At 48.1% G+C, this 18,893-nt stretch overlaps 1 protein-coding gene and 1 long non-coding RNA gene across 3 annotated transcripts in view; both read right to left on the bottom strand.

The window, feature by feature from the left end:
- Positions 1-12,758: 12,758 nt before the first annotated feature.
- LOC147736604 (uncharacterized) lies at positions 12,759-14,758 on the bottom strand. The gene is made up of 2 exons (XR_015307572.1): positions 13,482-14,758; positions 12,759-13,380 (listed from the first exon to the last, which is right to left on the bottom strand). It is a non-coding gene; the product is annotated as an uncharacterized LOC147736604 (long non-coding RNA).
- A 28-nt stretch (positions 14,759-14,786) lies between these two features.
- P2RX3 (purinergic receptor P2X 3) overlaps positions 14,787-18,893 on the bottom strand; it is a 307,490-nt gene continuing 303,383 nt past the window's right edge. For both annotated transcript variants that reach the window (XM_086953350.1, XM_086953351.1), the window contains one exon: positions 14,787-16,343. In XM_086953350.1, the coding sequence (XP_086809476.1) occupies positions 16,215-16,343 (129 nt within the window). In that variant the 3' untranslated portion in view covers positions 14,787-16,214. The remainder of the gene's footprint in view (positions 16,344-18,893) is intronic.

Below are 18,893 nucleotides of genomic sequence, written 5' to 3'. Positions count from 1 at the left end.
TCGTCCCCTTGCTTAAAGGGGGGCACTATCTTATTCAGGTGCTTAGTGTCTAAACTCCTGGGTTCCTGTCGGGGAATGCTGCCACCAGTGGGAATTGTCCCACTCAATTCTTGCTCTCGAGCAAAGGCGAGTCTTTCTTTGGCTAGGGCAAGTTCTTCCCTCTCGATCCGCAGATTGACTTCCCGCTCCTTCGCTTCGTACACTCTCCTCTGAGGGGATGTCATCCCTCTTCGAGCGGAGCCTCGAGAGCCATTGGTTCGAACGGATCTATTAGAGCCTCTCGACAGAGACCTAACTCGTCCGTTCCCAATGTTAAGCTGGCCCGAGAGAGGCCCCAGGGGTCTCCTGGTACCATTCTCGTGCCGGCTTAAGTTGTCCTGGGTTAGCTGGCTAACTATGACTGGACCTTTGTCTGCCTCGTCCCCAGATGTCTCTGGCTCCTCGTCCTCCACTTCACCTTCTGCGGAGAGATGGATAAGGTCAGGGTCACCTGTGGTTCCCTCGAGGGGGGGCATATCCACTTCTGGATGAGAAGGGTCGGAGTTACCCGCCCTCCTTGCATCATAAGTCTCTAAGAGACCAATCAGAAATGGGATGGTAGGGTTTGCACCCTGTTTTAACTTCCGAGATGTACAGATCTGTCGCATCTCTTGGAAGCTAAGTGCAGCATATCTGGAGGTGACCTGTGGAAGGTCGACTGACACAAGGGGAGACTCAGAGTTTCCTCCTTTGTCTGACATGCTGCTTCTAGTGTGGTGTAAGTGATGTACCTACCTACACTATATGTTTACCTACTGATCCCTTGCTAAGAGTTGTAGCCAAGGTGTGCTAAGCCTTGCGGAGCTACAACAGCTGGTTCAGTAGAACTCAGAGTATTCTAAGCTAAGTTATATGTACCTGGAGTACTTATGCGATCTTTCACAAGATATTCTTAGGATACGCGTGGTAAAACAACAGCAAGCTCAAATCCCAACCGCTGCTCACCAATGTGAGAAGTTGGCCCGATATGCAGTGTTCACTATTCTAGTGACCACTATGCATCGGTCCAAACGACCCTTATGGTGATTGGTTGTAAGTCAACCTTAGACCAGCTATCCTAGTAGTGTGGATACGAGCAGTCTTCGGGCTAAACTCTAGAGGGCGTGCTAAGCCAGCTGTTATACCATCACATACCCCTTGAACACCAAGTGAAAGGACACCACACAAGTGTTATGAAAATAAACAGTATATTTATTAGAATCACAACAGCCCGGTACTCTTTGTGAGGACAGGGTACTAAGCACAGAACAAAACTCTTAGGAAAATACTTCAAGTGCACAATCAACACAAGTGCCCGAGGGCACGGAAAGTTTAGTGGTCTCGGGCGGACCCGATAAGGCAAGTCGGAAGCGAGGGACTCGGGACCCTTAAGTAAGGGGGCTATGCGGGCACCGAAATGCCGGAGTTACCTAGCCACAAGGGCTGCGGCTGCACAAGTCTTACGGGCGTCGGGGGTCTTCGCTGACGAGCCAGGAGCCGGAAGAAAAGGAGTTGCTGGCCGGCGACCAGTGATGAATAGTTCGTAGAGATCCAAGCCTGGATCAGTGATCGATGATACCTGAAAGCAGAGGGGACCAAGTTCGTACTACTAGCCAGTAGTCAGAGGGTACCAGGAAGGCACCAGATGGCCTTCACCTCGACTAGGTGAGTGGGCGACGCTAGGCTCTGCAGTCTCACGGACCAGGAGGCGTTGTCGGCAACCAGGATGGAGGTGCGAGCTGTCCCACGAAGGTTGATGCTGTCGGCGTCGCTGGGCCCAGGATTGGGGCAACAAGCCTTGGCAGATTTCAGGGCCACGTGGTGCGCCTAAAATGGCGTCTTGAGTGGACCAGGAGTGTCCGGGGTGCTCCTCTCGTAAAAGGGAGCAAAGGCCGGTCTGGAGCAACCAGACCAGCAGAGGTGGTTGTCGGATGTCGTCAAGGAGGTCACAAGCCAGCGGCTAGTGATCGGACAACGGGCTGAGCGGCGAGCAGAAGGGCTCCACGCAGATCGTGGAGATGCTGGGAAGCTGCACTTCGGTGCTGGAGCTGCTCAGGGTCGGGGCTTCTCGGACCCCAGAGCACTCACCAGAGGATTCCTTCGGTGGTCGTGCTGGATTAAGAAAGCTTGCAGGTTTTGATGATGGCCGGTCTCTCGAGGTCTCGTCGCACCCACAGATCTCAGCTGAGCTGACGATGTGGGTAGAGGTCAGAGGTGCCAGGGAAGCCGGTTCTCGTCGAGCTGGGTCGTCTGATTCCTGAGGAAGGACTTGCAGCAAACCGCAGAGTTCTTAGATGGTGCCTGCGGGTGCAGGGTGACTACTCCTTAGCCACAAGGGAGAAATCTTGAGAAGAGTCTCGAATGTCCTTTCGTAGAAAGTAGTTCTTGATTCAAAGATGATCTAATTTGGAAGGGTCCCCGCTCCGGCCTTTATCCTAAAGAAAGGGGTGGGTACATGACTAGGTCCTGCCCTAGGGGTGGGACCAGGAAGGGGGGTAGTTACACCCCACTCCCCCTGCTGGACTTTCCCCAGGTCAGGGGCTGCGCGCCCCTGGAACTGGTTCTAGCCGGCAGATGCGTAGTGAGCACCGGGGTGCCACTCCGCAGTCACCTTCTTGCAAAGCCCTACCTACCCAGAATACACAAACCCTGTCTGGGACGGTGCGAACACCGCCCTTGACAGGAAACCCTTTGTCCAAGCTCTCCTCGCTGGAAGGACTCCCAGCAGCAGGAGGTCAGACTCGTGTCTGTGGTGGCAGCGTCCATTTTGTGGAGCTGAGGCTTCAGTTAACTTTAACCGGGGTTCACAGTTACGTACATGTCGTGTCCCTCTAGAAGGGCAGAATGCTAACCTCGTCGCCAGAATTGGTGAGGGGGCAGCATCCCGATACGTATGACACCTTACTCGACATGTCTTGATAACGCGATACCGAAGTTACCGATATGATACGGGTTATCATGGAACAGCCATTGGGTCTTGGTTCCGCAGCTGCAACCGGGCTCGGCTCGTGCCAGAGCCCAATTCACACGGTTCCATGCACTCTGCCTTCAGGATTGTCAAGGCCTGCCATAGGAGTGGCTGATAGGAACTCGGGTGTCCATTTTAAGGTTAGGTATAGGGATACTATACCTACAGCAACGGGCGAGTACGCCACGTTGCCCCAGCTGCCGTGCAGCCAGTTGTGTCAGATTTAGATGGCCATCCAGGGGTGGCATAATACATGCTTCAGCCCCTGGTAGGCCCTGGGTACACCGATGCCCTGAGTTACAGGGTCTGACAGGGTGGCCCAGTTCCAATTGGGTAATGCACCTAGGGTACACACAGCAATTTAGCGAGAGAACAGCTAGGCTGTGGGTCTGATTGGCAGGCCCACAGCCCGAGAAAGTCGTAAACCAGTGAAACAAAAGCAAAAAGTCCGGGTGATCATAGGATTGCAGACCCTACTCTCCTACACAGGCCATCTATACTTTTCTTCTAGGTCCTTCGTGTAATCTACCCATAAGTCTAAAAACAGTATGGCATCTAACCCGTGCTTTTGGTACATGAAATGGCCAGGAGTGTCTCTAGGCGGGACGGGGACTGCCTCTTCGAGTATCCCTTTCCTGGTCCCTATCTGACGTAGTTTCGAAAACAGTGGCATATTGGAGCTAACTTGAACGAACACACAATATATACAAGAATAGACTGGAAACAACCATTCACACTACAACATTAAAACATTAAAAACAGATACATCCTAACTAGTACATAAAAAGGACACGATCCTGAAAAACTTATTACTTTATGCACTGCAAAACAGTACAACCATACCGGTCTCGTAAAGAGACACGTCTTTACCGCGTCCACCGAAATGGACACTTCTCTACCGTACCTGTGTACCCAGATACGTCTTTACCGGGATCAAATAAATGAACCCGTCTCTATGCATTCCCAATAACGGTATTCACCGGGAAGCAAAACTGAAGGCCTCGGAAACTCAATACTGGACTGCTACTGCTGCGGCTACGGCTGCTTCTGCTGCGCATGCGCCTCGGAACAGGTGGGCCTCGGGATACCTCGGACCTTGCTCTCTCGGCTTGGGATCTGGTCGGGATGGTCCGCAATCCTCACCGCCTCGTGTGGATGCCTGGTCACAGTCTCCGTCTCCTCCGTGGGCCTGAGGGAGTAGGCAGGAAGTCCCGCTGTCGTGTACACTTGAAGTCCGTCACGGCTGTAGAAGGGGTCAGGGGGCTGGACCTACATCGCCGGCACGTGGGGAAGGGGACTGGTCCCTATTCGGGCGCCAGATTAATGTGGTAAATAATTAATTACCCTGTCATAATTTCTATACATTAAATAAGGATCATGCATATAATGAGAGGCAGAGTCCGTGGTGTCCGATTCAGAAGGGCTTTATTCAATAGCTCGAGCTAAAGGAGAATCGGGTTCCATCTCCACTAGGGATCAGGAAGGATCGTCACCTGAATATTTATTCACAGAATACATTATATATGCTTAAAACATACATTGAATTGGATAGAGAAGGCGGAGCAAGTGAAAGTGAGAGATAAGAGCACATGGGCGTGAAAGAGGCGTGCAAGGAGGCGTACACATGGGTGTTCACTTTGGTGAGTCATAGGTGTGTCATAGGTGGGTGGATGCATAGAGGGGGTCTGCATGGTCAGCAGGAACCTTTACCCTACTTGTGTGCGCAAAACTGGTCATGACGTGGAATTGACGTGTAACTGGGGAGAGCTGGGGGGAGCTGACTTTAGTGCTAGTAGAAGAGTCTAGGATGTCAGAACGACCTGCACCTCAGGCATTATCTGATATCTTGTGTTTCGGAGGATGTATTATCTGACTTAAAGGTCGCTAGAGCAAAGGCTGCAGGGGCTGCTCATCACTAAATGCTAGTGTGTGCCTATATTTCTTCGTGCATTGCGTGGGGCCATGGGCCTTCTATGGATTCGGGTTCTGTAAATCATTTGAATGGAGACAGAAAGGCTAGGCCCTATCTTCTGCTGGCGGAATATGTTTACCCCTTTCGTTAGACAGGAATGTGTTTCTGTGGAACAGGGCAGATAACTGTAGGCAAAATACTGTCTTGGCAGGCCAGGCTGGGCACCTCTCGGCTGAGCAGGAAGTATGTGAGAGGTCAGGGATACATAGCTAAACTGCAGCTTTCAGAGTGTCAGGAGGCTTGGAGCCTGAATTCGGGGCCTGGCTCGACTGAGCCACGAGAACAGTTTCATCTCGACATTAAAACGTGTACTATGTAAATGCATTGGCAGCATAGGCCTTAGTGCAGAATTAACGTTTCATTCATGGAGGGCCTGATAACTGACATGCTAACATTGAACGGAAATGCAGAGGCATTATTATTACAGGCATGAGAAGGGAAATGCGTGATGACATGGACATACATGGGGTATATGTACAGACATAGGGTGCATGTAGGGGGCACACTGGCCACATAAAATTTCTATTTCCTCACAGCAAACGATGAAAGATCCTAAAGACGCACAGTTGGTGCCACCACCCCAGTCTGTTTGGCAAGGAGAGGCATGTTCTCAAGGCTGGCCCCTGGTCTGTGCTTCCTCCTGAACTGTGCAGATGCCTGACTCTCTTCAGGAGGTCACATTGGAGATAGGTAACATCTGGCCTGTGATCTCACACCAAGACAGGACAGCCAGCAGTGATGGTTGGGTCAGAGGAAAGGGGGCGACCGACGAATGCGGCTGGAGCTGGGCACTTGGAGAAGAGAGGCAGGGCAGGAAGGCAAGTGAGCTCGCATGAAAGTAACGGGACAGAGTACTCAGGTGAGCAGGACACCCGGATCAGAACGACCCTAAAGAGGAAGCAATGGTTAGGAGATAGCTAGAGCTCTAAGGGGAGCGTAGGAGGGTTGGCCCACTGGGGCAGGGTCAACAAAATTATTGACTTTCTCTACTGATGAGGGAAGATATCCCGAAACCCGGGCCATGTCCCGGGTCTAGAGATCGGGGGAAAAACAAGTATCTACTTGCACCTACATAGGTGAACCCCTTATGAACTTTCAGTAATTCTTTGAACTTCAGGCACTTCACATACCAGAGTGCTTAGGGGCGACCCGGAGGAGGGGCTAGCGGTGTGCGGTCCATTGCTGTTTTTTCTACATAAGGGCTCCCATGAGCCTCCCAAGCTGACGAGCTTCTGGACGACGCACCTGCGTGCTGGGCATCAAGGCCCGTGACGGTTACGAGGCGGCCTCCTCTTCCACCCCTATTGACTTTCTCTACTGATGAGGGAAGATATCTTGAAACGTGGGCCATGTCCCGGGTCTAGAGATCGGGGGAACAACAAGTATCTACTTGCACCTACATAGGTGAACCACTTACGAGCTTTCAGTAATTGTTCGAACTTCAGGAACTTCACATACTAGCGTGCTTAGGGGCGACCCGGAGGAGGGGCTAGCGGTGTGCGGTCCATTGCTGTTTTTTCTACATAAGGGCTCCCATGAGCCTCCTAAGCTGACGAGCTTCTGGATGATGCACCTGCGTGCCGGGCATCAAGGCCCGTGACGGTTACGAGGCGGCCTTCTCTTCCACCCCTATTGACTTTCTCTACTGATGAGGGAAGATATCCCGAAACCCGGGCCATGTCCCGGGTCTAGAGATCGGGGGAACAACAAGTATCTACTTGCACCTACATAGGTGAACCACTTACAAACTTTCAGTAATTCTTCGAACTTCAGGCACTTCACATACCAGAGTGCTTAGGGGCGACCCGGAGGAGGGGCTAGCGGTGTGCGGTCCATTGCTGTTTTTTCTACATAAGGGCTCCCATGAGCCTCCCAAGCTGACGAGCTTCTGGACGACGCACCTGCGTGCTGGGCAACAAGGCCCGTGACGGTTACGACGCGGCCTTCTCTTTCACCCCTATTGACTTTCTCTACTGATGAGGGAAGATATCCCGAAACCCCGGCCATGTCCCGGGTCTAGAGATCGGGGGAACTTCAAGCATCTACTTGCACCTACATAGGTGAACCACTTACAAACTTTCAGTAATTCTTCGAACTTCAGGCACTTCACATACCAGAGTGCTTAGGGGCGACCCGGAGGAGGGGCTAGCGGTGTGCGGTCCATTGCTGTTTTTTCTACATAAGGGCTCCCATGAGCCTCCCAAGCTGACGAGCTTCTGGACGACGCACCTGCGTGCTGGGCAACAAGGCCCGTGACGGTTACGACGCGGCCTTCTCTTTCACCCCTATTGACTTTCTCTACTGATGAGGGAAGATATCCCAAAACCCGGGCCATGTCCCGGGTATAGAGATCGGGGGAATAACAAGTATCTACTTGCACCTACATAGGTGAACCACTTACGAACTTTCAGTAATTCTTCGAACTTCAGGCACTTCACATACCAGAGTGCTTAGGGGCGACCCGGAGGAGGGGCTAGCGGTGTGCGGTCCATTGCTGTTTTTTCTACATAAGGGCTCCCATGAGCCTCCCAAGCTGACGAGCTTCTGGACGATGCACCTGCGTGCTGGGCTACAAGGCCCGTGACGGTTACGAGGCGGCCTTCTCTTCCACCCATATTGACTTTCTCTACTGATGAGGGAAGATATCCCAAAACCCGGGCCATGTCCCGGGTATAGAGATCGGGGGAATAACAAGTATCTACTTGCACCTACATAGGTGAACCACTTACGAACTTTCAGTAATTCTTCGAACTTCAGGCACTTCACATACCAGAGTGCTTAGGGGCGACCCGGAGGAGGGGCTAGCGGTGTGCGGTCCATTGCTGTTTTTTCTACATAAGGGCTCCCATGAGCCTCCCAAGCTGACGAGCTTCTGGACGATGCACCTGCGTGCTGGGCTACAAGGCCCGTGACGGTTACGAGGCGGCCTTCTCTTCCACCCATATTGACTTTCTCTACTGATGAGGGAAGATATCCCAAAACCCGGGCCATGTCCCGGGTTTAGAGATCGGGGCAACAACAAGTATCTACTTGCACCTACATAGGTGACCCACTTACGAACTTTCAGTAATTCTTCGAACTTCAGGCACTTCACATACCAGAGTGCTTAGGGGCGACCCGGAGGAGGGGCCAGCGGTGTGCGGTTCATTGCTGTTTTTTCTACATAAGGGCTTTCCGGAGTAAGGAACATGGCACCTAGTGCCTTGAGGCAGGCAGTAAAGGAAATGACACATGCCACCTAAGGTACCAACCATTCTGTGCTGTAAAGGGAAGCGAAATACAGTCAGGCCCTGTTTGATAATAGGGAGAGCGCATGGCATGTGACAGGATATTAAGGGGAATAAAATGGAACACTTTGGACGTGGTTACCAATCAGGAGCAAATCCATGCTGCGATTCTCAGCAGCTGGAATTTCCATCACCAGCAGGTATTTCTGCATGGAATTCCACCACCTTTTACAAGTTAAAGCCCTCGGCATGAAGAAAAGTGTGTAGAGACAGACAGGGCCCGAATCACAAAGGTAAACTTGCACTTTTGTGTACATTTATGATTTTTTGCGCTTCACAAAGCAATTTTACGAGTAGTATCTTTACAAATGTGGAGTGTCCACACGTGTGGCAGAGACCACACATAAACAGATAGGGATCCCGATTCACAAAGGTAAGGTAGGCCATCACTTTTGTGCAAGTCTACTACTTTTGGGTATTTACAAAGGTAAACTTAGTTTAGTCCTAAAGTCTAACTTTACTAGTAATAAGGTTAGACTTTTGGTCTGAACTTAAGACCAAAACTCAAGTTTGACTGCGACAAAAGTCTAACATTACAGCTCATAAATTCCCTTTGTAAATACTGAAAGTCCTCTGGCCCTACAACAACTTTCGGTATTCACAAAAGGCATTTATGAGTATCATCTTTCCGTCCACACTCATGGCATAATCTCCTGCCTGAGTGCGTAGATTCCACTCCGGGTGAGGAGTGCACTCTCTGCACCCAGAGTGGAATCTTTTCACACAAAAAAACCAAAAAACTTATCATAACAGCGCGATGCTGCTGCATCGCGCTATTCCTGCTTCTGGGCACAAGCTCTCAGACTGATCTGCCGCCAATCCTGACGCTGCATGAAAGCAGCGTTGGGATTGGTCTGAGTGCTGTTAACTTGCACCTCCAGCCAGCCTTGGAGCCTATGTCTGCTCTTTTCAGCCCCAGCAACGCAGCTGGGGCTGGAGAGAGCTTCACTACGCATGAGGTATTTGGCTGGCCTGAGACGGTCGGCCACAAACCCCATGCACAGTGAAGGGAGTGCCCACCACTCCCCCACCAGCAGTGTCATTCCCTGGACCCACCCACAAGGCTTGTCCTGGGGGCGGGTCTAGGGGATTAAAATAGTACGATAATAAACAGGGTTTAAAACTCGTTTTATCATCGTTTTAGGATGGTGACAGGGAGGGCGGCACTCCTCCGCCCTAATGGTCTGGCCGCCGCCGCTGGACAGGTTAGAGGAGAATCGTTCCAGCCCTCCTTTCAAGCCCAGGCTCCAGTGGTTTATCTACTGAGTACATTCCCTTGGGAACATTCCCCACCATGAAGTTTCAGTTTCCACTTCAATCCGCTCAGGCACCAAGCTACCACACATGCATTCAAGGTTTGTAACCTTTTGGTACAGAAAATAAGTACATAATGCTTTTTAAGAAATAAAGGTGTAGAAAGCAGGGCTTCGCCACCCTGGCAATGTGACCTGATGAAGTCAACTGGCTGGCTGGTCTTATGCTCAGATTGTTCACTGTGGGCACCGGTGAGGGCATGGGAGCTAACAAACCCGGCCAAAAGTGCCCCTCCTAAAAAGGCGAACGAAAACTGGACACAGGATGACTGTCTTGCCCCCATTCAGTTTAAGATGGCTGGACACCACCCAGAAAGGACTTTATTTAGGAACCCGTTAACTGGTTTGTGGTATCGTCATCGTCCTGAGCAATCCGCAGAATATTCTGGGTGCCATCTGCAGATAAGAACTTGTCAAAACCAGAACTTCACTCAGGGAATCAAGAGGTGTCATATAAAGATTGAACAGCAGGGGGAGAGATTGGCTCCCTGAGGTGCCTCAGTGTACGCTGTATTATATTATTCAGGGGAGATCTTGTAGGTTCAGTTTGATAGAAAGTCACCAAACCAGTCAATCGCTAGACCTTCTGTGCCCAGTTCCTCTACTCTTACAATCAAATTGAGGCTTCAACCGTACCAAATGCTGCCGATAAATCTATCAACAGCACCACATGCAGTGAATTCTGTGCTATGTAAGCATGAGCGGATTTTGCGGATTGGCAATCCGCGAATTTTGCGGATTTGCGGATTCGCAATCCGCAAAATCCGCGAATTCCCGCGAATTTGCGGATTTTTTTTTTTTTGTGTTCGCCCGTGTTTCTGCCAGTTCGCGAGGGTTTTTACAATTTCGCAATTTGCGAACTTACCTGTCGGGTCGCAAGTTTTGCGAACTTGTTGTTTCTACGTGTCCAGCCTGTTTGGGACACTCTTCTTCATCACTGCCACTCTCTGTCACCACTGCCACTCTCTGACTACTCATGCCACCCTCTGGCCCACCCATGCCACCCTCTGTTTCATCACTACACCCTCTGGTTGTCCAGTGTACATTATTTTCGGCAAAGCAAAGCACACCTTCCCTGCCTCAAGTGACCTGAATTAATTTGGGGCTGATTAATGTGTCAAAGAATATTTTTTTAGCTGGCACCTGCTTCCTTAGTGCGCCCTGATTAGTGATCTTTTGCACTTGCTAAGTGCTTTCATTGTTGCAAAATTAGTTACAACACCTGCCCTGCCCCAACTGACAATAATGAATTAGGGGCTGATTAATGGATTTTAACTTCCAGCCTGGCTCCTGCTTGTCTCCCTTAGCTGTAATTCAGGACCTTTGTGGCATATGTGTAACTATTCTGAGGTTCAGAGCAGGGTCACATAATAGTTTCAACTGGCAACTGAACTCTGGAGGGGCCCCTCAGGAAGCACTACAGGAAATGGCTACTAATGATGTGCCTGAACTTTTGAACCTGGTAAGTAGTTACTTTCAGTTTTGCCAAGATCGTATTTCTGCAATTTTGCACTTATTCGCGGGGCGCGAACTCACGCTAACAGTGCGAGCAGTGCGAGCAAAATCCGCTGCTCGCGGATTTGCGGATTTTGCGGGAAATTCGCAAATCTCGCGGATTGCGGATTTCCCGAAAATCCGCAAAATCCGCGAGCGGAACGGATTTTCCGCCCACGCCTAGTGCTATGGTCTTGGCGAAGGATCATCTGTGAAGGATGCAGCAGATGGTTTGTCTCAGAAAAACTACTTGTTTGTTGAAAAACTGCCTTCTCAATATCTTCATATGTAGGCTAGAGGAGACACTGCTATAAACCTAAGTAGTCAAGATTGGGAGAAGCCTTTTTCAGTAATGGCTGTGATTAGGCTTGTTTCAAGGGTTCAAGAAATACCCCTCATACAGCAGGAAGGAGGCTACCACTGCTTAAGACCCCTCCGGGCTGCAGTGTCATCTCTTAATGTAATGTAGAAGGTAGGGGACCAGGCGGCCATCCAGCCGCTTTACCACCAGAGACCCCCTAAACTGAGTGGCATTCACAACTGACTCAAGTGGACAGAAAGTGGAAATTTTGCTCTGCCTCACTCGTAATCAGCCCCTTCATGGAATAATATCAAATTCCGTGACATTGGGGTTCGGGAGGTCTCCACTGGGGTGGGCAGACTGTGATATCATATGTACATCCAAGTGACCTTGTTGTTGAACGTGCACAGCAAAATATGGAATGTAAAGACGCAGAACCCTACATTTATAAGATTTGCATGCATATGTTTGATTTTCTCTCCTGCCCGCTGGTTAAGAATCATGGAAATACAATTTATATCTATTATAATACCTTATGCACAGTGTGGTGTTTATACTCAACTGTTTTTCTGCCTCACACCCATTACAATGTGTGTTAATGATAACCGTTGATCTCTCATCCTGCATCTCTTTGCATCTATGATTCACAGTCACCACCCTGTGATTTATCAGGGGCTCAAGCAGTTTGAGGTGCGACCGCATGTTGTGACACATGTAGCCTGTTCTCCCACTGCATTCCTTCACAATGCCCTACGCTTCAAGTAGTGGTTCTACATCATCTTCTCTCATAAGCCATGAGTTAAAGAAACAAGTTACACTTCTCAATTCAAAGACATATTTGTTTCATTGCAAGCAATCCATCGCTTTTAGCATTAGTAATAGACAAAATGCCCAACACGTTTCGGCCTATCATTGAGCTTCTTCAAGGTCCATTGATTCATATTACACAAACAGAAACATTGCAGAGCAGCAGACCCTGAAAAAATTCAATCACAAAACTTGTCAGTCTGCTTCACAATACTAAAAATAAAGGATTCATTTAATGAAATACATCTACTAAAATTGAGAAGTATTATGCATTTGTTTTATTTGTTTTTTTTATGTCAAACTTCATGCTGCCATGAAAACCAACACCCTAGAAAATCTCACAGCTCAACATGACTTTCACAAGTACTCTTCTATCTACCCCTCATCTAGCTGTTCTTGCCACCCCAAACTACCCAGTTTTTGTAAACCAATGAAGACAGCTGATGTGATATCATCTCCCAAGTGTTTGAAGTGAATGTGGACAGTTTCTGGATAGCTAACACATCCACCCCTGCTGCAACATCCACCATATCCAATTCTTACAATCCTCCACCTTGTATAGATGCAACCACATGAGTGTGGGAAGGAAAAATACAAGGAAGGTAAAATGAATCTTTATTGTTAAAAAATGTTAGGTTACAATAATACTATATAGAGAAGCAAGACAGAATATACAAGTCATGGTGCGTTGCCCTCAGTGTGAGCACTTGGTCCCACAACTCCCATCAGAGAATAATTTGCTTCATCCAAAGACATGCACGGAGGGAGAACCATTTCCTGGTTAGATTGGTTAAGATCTCCATGGGTCTACACGCATACTGACAGAGGTCAAACCCTTGGAAGAGAAAGGCACAAGTAGCCATGTCGAGAACCTCAAACGCATGGTGATGGCTAGATATCTACCAATGTCAGGACCATATCCCTTGGGAGAGCTTTGGAATCTTCTCTGATTGGGATAGAAAGTTCTTCTCCAGTTGAAGTTTCAGAAGAGCTTAGGTGAGGAACTTATGATGAACTAGTTACAGTGTTGGGTTTGCATCTAGTGCGTTCATCTCTTATCGTTTGGGTTGTTGCTGACATCATCACGAAACAAGATCTTCTTTGGAGGAGGAGCATAGATCCTCTGCGCTGAGGAAATCAAGATCATTCCTATTTACAATTCTAAGTTCATATTTGTTGAGGACGCTGACTTCACCACTGCGGAGGCAGATAATATCCACCTCTCTGCGCTGAGGAAATCAAGATCATTCCTATTTACAATTCTAAGTTCATATTTGTTGAGGACGCTGACTTCACCACTGCGGAGGCAGATAATATCCACCTCTGGAAGGAAGCTGAGCTTGACTCTCTGGAAGACACCACGTTCATCTTTGGAAAGGAAGCAAAGATCGCCAGTCGTAAGTACAGTGACGCCATGTCTGCTAAGGATGCTGAAATCATATCTCAGATAATCTTTTGGGAGAATGCGGAGACCACCGTCCTCAGGATGTTGCTTTTATCTCGTGAATAGGAGCACCGACCACCTCTAGTGAGGACACAGAGAAGAATGGTCAAGAGGCGGCTATCTTCTCTGGTAAAGACAAGAAGGTCTCTTTGAAGGATGTATTGTGAACCCTAATGACCCAGGACCTTTGCCCTTGTTCCTTGGTAGAGTAGCATGACATAGGTACTTGTATAATTTGGTCTTGATATAAAAGTTTGCAGGCTTGTGGTGTATTTATATGCTTGCATGGTATAGACGTATAGAGGTTTTTATAATTAGCGATGCTTTGTTTAGCAATACCATGTAGGATGCTCTGTGAAACAGAAGTCATTGCTAGTATTGTATTGTGTACATGTGTGATTATTACAACTTCTTCTCTCAAACATCTTAGGGAATAACTGCTGTCTCTTCACTTGTTGCAAGATCTGTCTACTCACAGATCTTTTGCTACTACAGTGTAGACAGCCTGTGCTTTATCTGTTAGCCTTGTAGGGGAATGTAGTTCTGTGAAGAGCTGTGAAGGATGAATACACAGTAACCAAGAAGAACCTGGGCTGCTGTGAAAGCAAAGGTTGAAGAGTTGAGGTATGCGGGGACGCGCACATGTCCTCAAAACAGCAGACAAGGGTGTAGGATTTTAGTAGGATTCTTTTTTAATGCTGAGGATCTTTTTTGAATTCAGTTTTCTATTATTCACTTTTGCCAATGTGCAATAAATGATGCCATTTTTATACATAAGGTTAATGCATAATGTAGACCTGTAGATACACCATTGGCATACCATGATGTCTCAGAACCTAGTTGTGAGAGGGGGCTGCTACCTAAAATAACCCACCAAGGCCTCTGGAAGTCGGATGCAGTTTCCAGACCAAGCTATCCGTGTGAAACAGCCGGTGGTGGGCAGTGAGGACTGTGTCTGTTTTCTCAGCACCACTGGCCCACACGCTAGCTCCAGTAGTCCAGCGGCCACTGGACGTCTACCAGGGAGGTCACAATCCTTGGCGTCCATCAGTGGCGTATTCATTGAATGCTCCACATTGGGCTCTACTGATGCTTTCTGAGCATTTTTGATGCATTCATCTCCGGTGTGAATTGAGAATAGAGAATCATGGCAGGTGAGGAGGCGAGGAGGCGAGGAGGTGAGGAGGCGAAGCCCCTCTGTGCTGAGGATGCAGAGATAACCCTCGATAGGAGACTGCAATCATCTGAGACTTGAACTGCAGCATCCTTGGCCTCATTTTTCAGAATAAATCAAGGGTACACTGGTGAAGACATTAAAGTTATCTCTTTTGAAGACGTTGAGGTATTTCTGAAGATGATCAGATCCTTTGCAGTCCTGAGGGTGGGTGATGAAAGATTTCTCTTAAGAATGAAGTTCAGTCCAGTGTTTCTGACTCTGAAGAACATTAAAGGGCCCATGGCCAGAGACATGGGTTACAATCCTTTGGAACGATCTCTGTTGATGACATGAAGAGCTGTGGTCACTGAAGGTACGTAGAGCTGGTAAGGGCGCAAATTTTGGTCACATTGTGGCATAGATAAGTGTAGCTTTTTACAAATGATGCATCACGTGATCTGAATCACAGAGAAAACAAAGTGTGTAAAAAATACAAAATGCTGGAGGTTTTCTAAGTAGAACATGGATATTTTTGGGATAATATTAACTGTGAAAATGGTTAGTCATTATATCAGAGTGTCGTTGGATGGAACAAATCGTTGGGTGCACCAGCCCTCGTGTGTGGCTCAGTGTCTTGTGTTTCTGTGCATTGGTTGTAGATAGGAGTTTTTCAAAGTTTGTATGAAGGGCAGCTATAGGTAACGCTGGTTTTGAATGAGAGAGACAGATAGACAAGATATCTATACATGTTAGATCTTTAAAACTGTTTGCCGTCATGCATTATAGGAAGTTGGATTGTATTTGGAAGGTCCTTGAGTGTCAATTGGTGAAGACATTTAAAGGTGAAAGGTCACTGACAACTCTATTTACAGGATAACTGGACATGAAAGGCCTGTTGGGTGTTATGTAGGTGCACGTTGAGTTAAATTATCAAATGTGAAAAGGTTATGGTGTGGAATATGATTATGTGTATATGTTGATTGTGTGTGGAAGGGCAATGAAGGACAACTGCAAATGTCTCAAGAGTGGAAGTCTTTGAACCTTTGGAGTTCAAGGTGGTTTGTATTAGAGTGCAAAGGGCTAGTTTATGTGAAGCGTCTTGGATGGGGGAGGGTAGTCATTATAAACTAGTTGTGGACTATGGCAGCATGAAGAAGACGATTGAATCAAAATGTTGATTGGAAGGTACCAAGTTGTGAATACTGACAAGTGCTGAATGCTGTTGAGTGTGTATGACCTAGGATGAGAAATAACAGCTCTATGTGATGCAGAAGACACTGGTTCATCCATCGACCGTTGACCGTGGAAGTCAGAGCTTGCAGGAAGAGGCTCTTACTGGGTTGCATGTGGGATTCAGGATTTCTGGTGGTGTAAGCGCACAGTTGAGGACTCCATACAGTTTTCCCCTTGAGAGGTGGTTTAGAAGGTGGGCTTCTTGGCCTGCGGGCCAGGCCTCAGTGTCCAAGGGAGAACGCCCCTGAGTCTGTGGATCGCTTCTCGTCGATTCTGCCAGAGAGGGTCTGGTTACTCTTGTACATTTCCGTGTGATTGGAAGTCATGGACCTGAGGCTCACTTCTGTTATCTGCAAATAAATCAAGAGAAAGAGAGTTCAGCAAGGAAAGCACTCAGTGTTTGATGTTTGTTTTGACACCTGTTTGAGTTGTGGAATTTCCTGACCACTTCAAGCTACAACTTGCTTGCTATTGACTAGAACCTGACATGTTGGAGCCAGGCCCACCTTTGTGGGGCTCAAACCATATTTCCCATCAGACTATCCCAGGATACACTGATGATGTAGGCATGGCTAGTAGGACAAGAGGTGTGTTGGCGACTCTCCTGCCAGCCACCACCCCACCTGGCCTACTGGAAGTGTCAAGCAAAAGTACCCTTAATTTCTCTTTGTGTTCTAGTTTTCACTTCAGATTGGAACTATATCACTCTTCGAACTGGAAAAGATCTGAAAAAACCTGTGCACCCACCTGAGCAGACTGCTTCCTCTTCAACTCTTCCACCTGAAAAACCTTGCTTTTGAGCTCTGGCTTCCTCTGTTTTCGGAGTTAATCTGCTGAAATCCCATTTTATTTTACTCTGCCCGCTTCTTGTACAGGGCAGTGGCACCTTCCCCCACCTCTCTATTCTTTTATTATGTTACTTTACTCTTGCAATAGTCTCCTTGCTCTTGTTTGGATTGAATCCACAAAGACTCTGTCCACAGCTGCACCTGGAAGGCATCACCACCCCTCTGTCCTCTGATCTGTCTCTTATCTCCCAGCCAGACTCTGATATACATTCTTCAAGCAAATGCGATTATCAGCACAAAACCCCACACTTTACAAGTCATCCAAGACAGCCTCTTGCTTCCTTGAGAGCAGCACCGACATCGCCCCCCCTTGTTTTTGAACAAAGTTACTTTTCCACGGCTTGAATTTGTGGGTTTGTAACCCCCACTTTATTGCTCCAAAATCCTTCCTGACTTCTTACACTTTCCAAATTCTTTCAATTTATGCAAACTAGAAAACACAATCTGCAGCCTAAACATTACAGACAACACCAAAGCCCCCCTCCACACCCTAGACTAAACACTGACTGAATGACCCATCCTAAACTTCCAAATTACTAATTGAACCAACAAGAGCAATGTTTTGTGAGGTCTTCTCCAATACATTTGCAAAAGGCTTATACCATATACAAAGGCTACTTTGGTTCACGGATGCTTACAAACATAAATCCATCCTAACCGTGGGAATGCCCTGGACACACCAGATCTCCATAGTTCCAAAGAGAAAGTCACAACCCAAAAAGGAAGAGTAGAAAAGCAATGCCTCCTCCTTGCCAGAGTCCACAGGCAGAAGATAAAAACAAATAACGATTTTATGTTACTCTGAGATGTTCAGCCATTACCAGCTCAGCGGAAATATTCAACATGGGGACAGTGCTCTTAACATTGAGGGTGAGAGAGCGCAATTTGAGTAAAAAATGTAGAAGTGCACAATATTTACATGTAGGATGCACAAATTTAGTTAAAGCACATTAGAGTGTCGAAAAATATAGAAATGCACATACTCACAAGTGTTTAATCAGTATAGAATGCATATTCTCGCCCTGCTGGGACTCTCCCCCTCCCGAACTCAAGCACAACCGGAAGTTGTTCGCACTGGGGTTCCTCCTAGCGAAACGACAACTTGCCTGCCGATGGGGTCGGGGCCGCGCTCCCAAGTTTAAGACCTGGTTGACTTCTATGTCCACATGGCAGGACCAATTACATAACTACGCAGAACTCTTACCACATAAGACACGGCCTAAGGATCTGTGGGGCCCGTTTGCAGCATACTTACTCAGGCAACAGCCCATAGACGACTCAGAAATAGCCCATACATAACAGCCACTGTCGCATCACAAAACTTGCCTGGTACTAAATCGTGAAGCATTGTGCGCCCGGACCCCTCTCGCCCCCTCCCCCCCTCACCCTCCCCCCCCTCCCATCTCCAGACACTCACACCCTTTTTCCAAACCCAGTACATAGCCTGTATCTTCGCGCCGACGGTTAGCCCTGGTATGACTACCTTACACCTCTAGGGATAGCTGCACTTTAACCACTAGCTCCGACCCTTACTGGTCGGGGCCCCCCGACTCCTGTATATCACCCCCCCCTCCCTTTAACCATTGCCCAACAGCCATCTGACTGATTCGTGACACCACATGACTGCTAGTTTTCACTCACCGGAGCACGGTCCAAACCCGACTCTTCTCCTTCCGGCATCTTCGGCCCCCTCAACCAGCGGCAGTAGGCACTCACCTACATTATAGTGACCACATGCAAGGAATGCACCACAAAGGCACTCCACGCTAACCGGAATCTTTCCCATACATAACACTGGGTGAGGCTACTAGAGGTTGGGAAGCCTAAACCGATCCCCAAGTTGTTGTTCAAGTTTACGATTTAATATAAAATGAGACCTCAAAGGTTCACCGTTTATCTTCACTGTATAACGGGACTAGCTGATACCGACCGTCCTACCAGCTTATGATAGGTTTACACGCGGCCGGCCCAGATGGGTTGTAGGCGGCATGCTGTGTTATCTAAAATCTCATTTGATAGATCACTACTACTCAGATACGATGCACTTTGCAA

Source organism: Lissotriton vulgaris, chromosome 1_2 (assembly GCF_964263255.1).
Source record: "Lissotriton vulgaris chromosome 1_2, aLisVul1.2, whole genome shotgun sequence".
Lineage (NCBI taxonomy): Eukaryota > Metazoa > Chordata > Amphibia > Caudata > Salamandridae > Lissotriton > Lissotriton vulgaris.
The sequence above is the reverse complement of the archived record's forward strand: the minus strand, read 5'-3'. Positions and strand labels throughout refer to the sequence as shown.